Here is a 3,390-nt window from a genome sequence, read left to right as displayed (position 1 = left end):
GATATTGCGGATGTGCCACCACACAATTTGACCCTCAAAGTCGGAGCACCTATAATGCTTTTAAGAATTTTGGAGACACCGAGACTCTGCAATGGCAGCAGACTCTGCGTGAAGAAATTGCACAATTACATCATCGAAGCAACGATTCTAACTGCATGTGCCAAAGGAGAAGACGTCTTCATTCCACGTATCCCAATTATCACTGAAGAAATGCCATTCACTTTCAAGCGATTACAGTTCCCGATTCGTTTAGCTTTTGCCATGACAATCAACAAAGCGCGAGGCCAGTCGTTAGCAGTGGCAGGTATCAACCTACTTGAGCCCTGAAATTCTCACGGACAGCTTTTCGTCGCCTGTTCGTGTGTTGGAAATCCCAAAAATTCGTACATCTACACACCAGATGGAAAAACAAAACATATCGTGTATTATCCACAAGCGATTGCCTGAAGTTTTTAATTATAATATTTAAAAATAAAAGTAATTTTTTCTTACTTGATGCAGAAATTTTTTTGATTAAGAAATAATTAATAAGCTATACATATATTAATTTTTTACGGGGCGGGCAACGTACGACGGGTATCAGCTAGTACAGAATAAAAATTAAAATACTCTTTTTTAATAAAACGGGACATCTTTACAAAAAAATCTTGATGGTCGAAATTGCGTGAAGATACGGCCTACCCCAGAAAATATGGGGAATTAGTCTCTGGGGGTGGGAGATATGTTCGATCGAAAGAGTGCATAGTTGAATATTAATTGCATATAAACTATTTTTAGAATTCAACATGGAATAATTCGGTTGAGAATATCGACTTTATGTAGAAACGAGAAGAACAGGCTACAACTAGTGATGGTCAATTTGAGTTGGACGACATTGTTCTTTACGAGAAATAATTGGTTCGATCATAGTTCATTAGTTATAGTCAAAATAAAGAAAACATTGAGTTATCACTATTTTATGGAGAAGATGAGACACCGACCAGTCATTGAAGCCGTATCTTCCAAATGATCGGTGATAGACTGGATTGCAATTCGCTTTGTTTCCTCTGGATCTCATCTTTATCGGCGAACTTATTGTCTTCCATCCATTTGACAACGGAATCGCAATGCTCTTTAACAATTTCCATCTCGGACACAGAAATTATTCTAGCATCACTAGCGGATTCGACTTCCGTCTGGATTGAATTCGTTAAACATTCTAAATCGTTTCTAGCGGTGATTCGCTCACTGTACTCACGATCTTTAGCTTCGAATCTTTTGGCTTCATCTAGCATACGTTTGATTTGTGCGGCTGTGAGATTCCTCTTGTCGCACGTTACCGTCACACCTTGAGAGTTTTCCGTACCTTCTTCGATGGCGGAAACTTTGAGAATCCCACTCACGTCCAACTCAAATGTGACTTTAAATTTTGGGACACCTCTTGGTGCTTTCTTTATTCCTTCGAGACGGAAAACACCGAGGAGATAATTTTCTTCGACCGCGGCGCGCTCCCCTTCGTATACGAAAAATTTCACGGCCTCCTGGTCATCCTCGACTGTAGTGAACATTTTAAATACGCTGCATGGTATCGTCGAGTTTCGTTCGATTACAACACTCATCAAACCACCTAAGACTTCGATACCGAGTGACAGGGGTGTCACGTCAATCAATTGTACATCTTGAATATTTTTACTAGGATCGTTAGTACGGAGAGCGGCCTCTACGGCAGCGCCGTAGGCTACTGCTTCTTCAGGATTTATTGACATGCACAGGTCTTTGCCATTGAAGAATTTCTTCAACATGTTTTGTATCTTCAGAATTCTGGATGAACCACCTACGAGTAATACGTCATCAATGTCTGATTTTTTCATCTTGGCGTCATTCATGGTCTTTGCGACACATTTCATGACTTCCTCAAACAGATCCGAGCATAGTTCTTCGAATTTCGCCCCGCGTATCTTAGTACGGTAATCGATTCCTTCGATCAAAGCATCGACATCAATGTCTGCTTCGGGAAGACACGAGAGCCGTCTCTTGGCCCATTCGCACGCTGTGCGAAGGCGTTGTAAAGCTTTACGATTTTTGCGTATGTCTTTACCACGAAGTCGTCTGAATTCTTCTACAAAATGATTTACCAACCTGCTATCGAAATCTTCACCCCCAAGATGCGTGTTGCCCGTTGCAGCTATTACACGGAACACTGGCCCCTTGTCGATCGTCATCACCACTACGTCGAAGGTTCCACCTCCGAGGTCGAAAACCAAAACATTCCTGGGTGTCTGAATGTCTCTGTCTAATCCGTAGGCAAGAGCAGCGGCGGTCGGCTCGTTGATGACTCTGAGCACGTTGAGTCCAGCGACCTCCCCGGCGTCTTTCGTGGCCTGTCTCTGGCCTCCGTTGAAGTAAGTGGGGACGGTTATAACAGCATCCGTAATTTTCTCACCGAGATATGCCTCAGCGGTCTGTTTCATCTTGCTGAGGACCATAGCGCTAATCTGCTCCGGGTGGTAATATTTCTGTATGCCTTCGTACTCGACACAAACGATAGGTTTTCCATCACGATCAACCACTTTGAAAGGCCACTGCCTCAAGTCTTCCTGGATTTGCGGATCTTCGTAATGCCGCCCAATCAACCTTTTGACGTCGAATACGGTATTTGATGGATTCACGGCAGCTTGTGTCTTGGCCGCGTCACCGATCATCCTCACATCTCCTTCGAATGCAACGTAGCTTGGCGTTGTTCTGCTACCTTGCTCGTTGGCGATGATTTCTATTTTTCCATGTTGAAATACTCCTACGCAAGAGTATGTCGTTCCGAGGTCGATACCAATAGCCGGTGCCATGCTGCTATCTACGTTAATATTGAACTCGAACACCGAAATGAGAGAGAGAGAGAGAGAGAGAGGGAGGGAGAGAGAGACTGTTGTTATTTCCAGCAACTTTTAAAATAAGATTTTATAACTTTGTGATCGCATTTGCAGAACTCGTTTGTTTTGTTGTTCTTACTTGGACGAACTTTAAACGCGTGCTATCGCTGGTATTGACTAATATCTGTACAGTGGTAAAGGAAAATTTAGATAAAAGTATACGTTTGTCAATATGGATTTTATCATCGTCCAGAAAGGAAAGAATGATAAAGCAGGATTAAAAAGAAGAAAAATACTCAGCTCAAATCGTCCTGGTAACTACAGGAAATTTTTAACTTCTAACTCTTCGCATTCATTCTTCTTTTTCGCTATTGAAACCTCTGACACACTAAATATTGTGAATTCGGTGTGTAGTAAATCTACATCAGATTATGATGGCGTGAATACAAGGATTCTCAATGCTTTTAGCGTTAAAAATATTGATTACATTTCTGACTTTATAAATGAATCTATTGCTCAACAATATTTTCCTCATCTTTTGAAA

At 41.7% G+C, this 3,390-nt stretch overlaps 1 protein-coding gene across 1 annotated transcript; it reads right to left on the bottom strand.

Moving 5' to 3' along the window:
• Positions 1 to 543: 543 nt before the first annotated feature.
• Positions 544 to 2,940, bottom strand: LOC149071094 (heat shock protein 70 B2-like). Its single transcript, XM_089248219.1, has one exon. The coding sequence runs from the start codon at positions 2,820 to 2,822 to the stop codon at positions 984 to 986; it is 1,839 nt and encodes a 612-aa protein (XP_089104345.1). The 5' UTR covers positions 2,823 to 2,940; the 3' UTR covers positions 544 to 983.
• Positions 2,941 to 3,390: the final 450 nt, after the last annotated feature.

The sequence above is a fragment of the Pholcus phalangioides genome, unplaced genomic scaffold (assembly GCF_987345545.1).
Source record: "Pholcus phalangioides strain wild (caught in Gottingen) unplaced genomic scaffold, Ppha-v1.0 ptg000019l_1, whole genome shotgun sequence".
In the NCBI taxonomy this organism is placed as follows: domain Eukaryota; kingdom Metazoa; phylum Arthropoda; class Arachnida; order Araneae; family Pholcidae; genus Pholcus; species Pholcus phalangioides.
The sequence above is the reverse complement of the archived record's forward strand: the minus strand, read 5'-3'. Positions and strand labels throughout refer to the sequence as shown.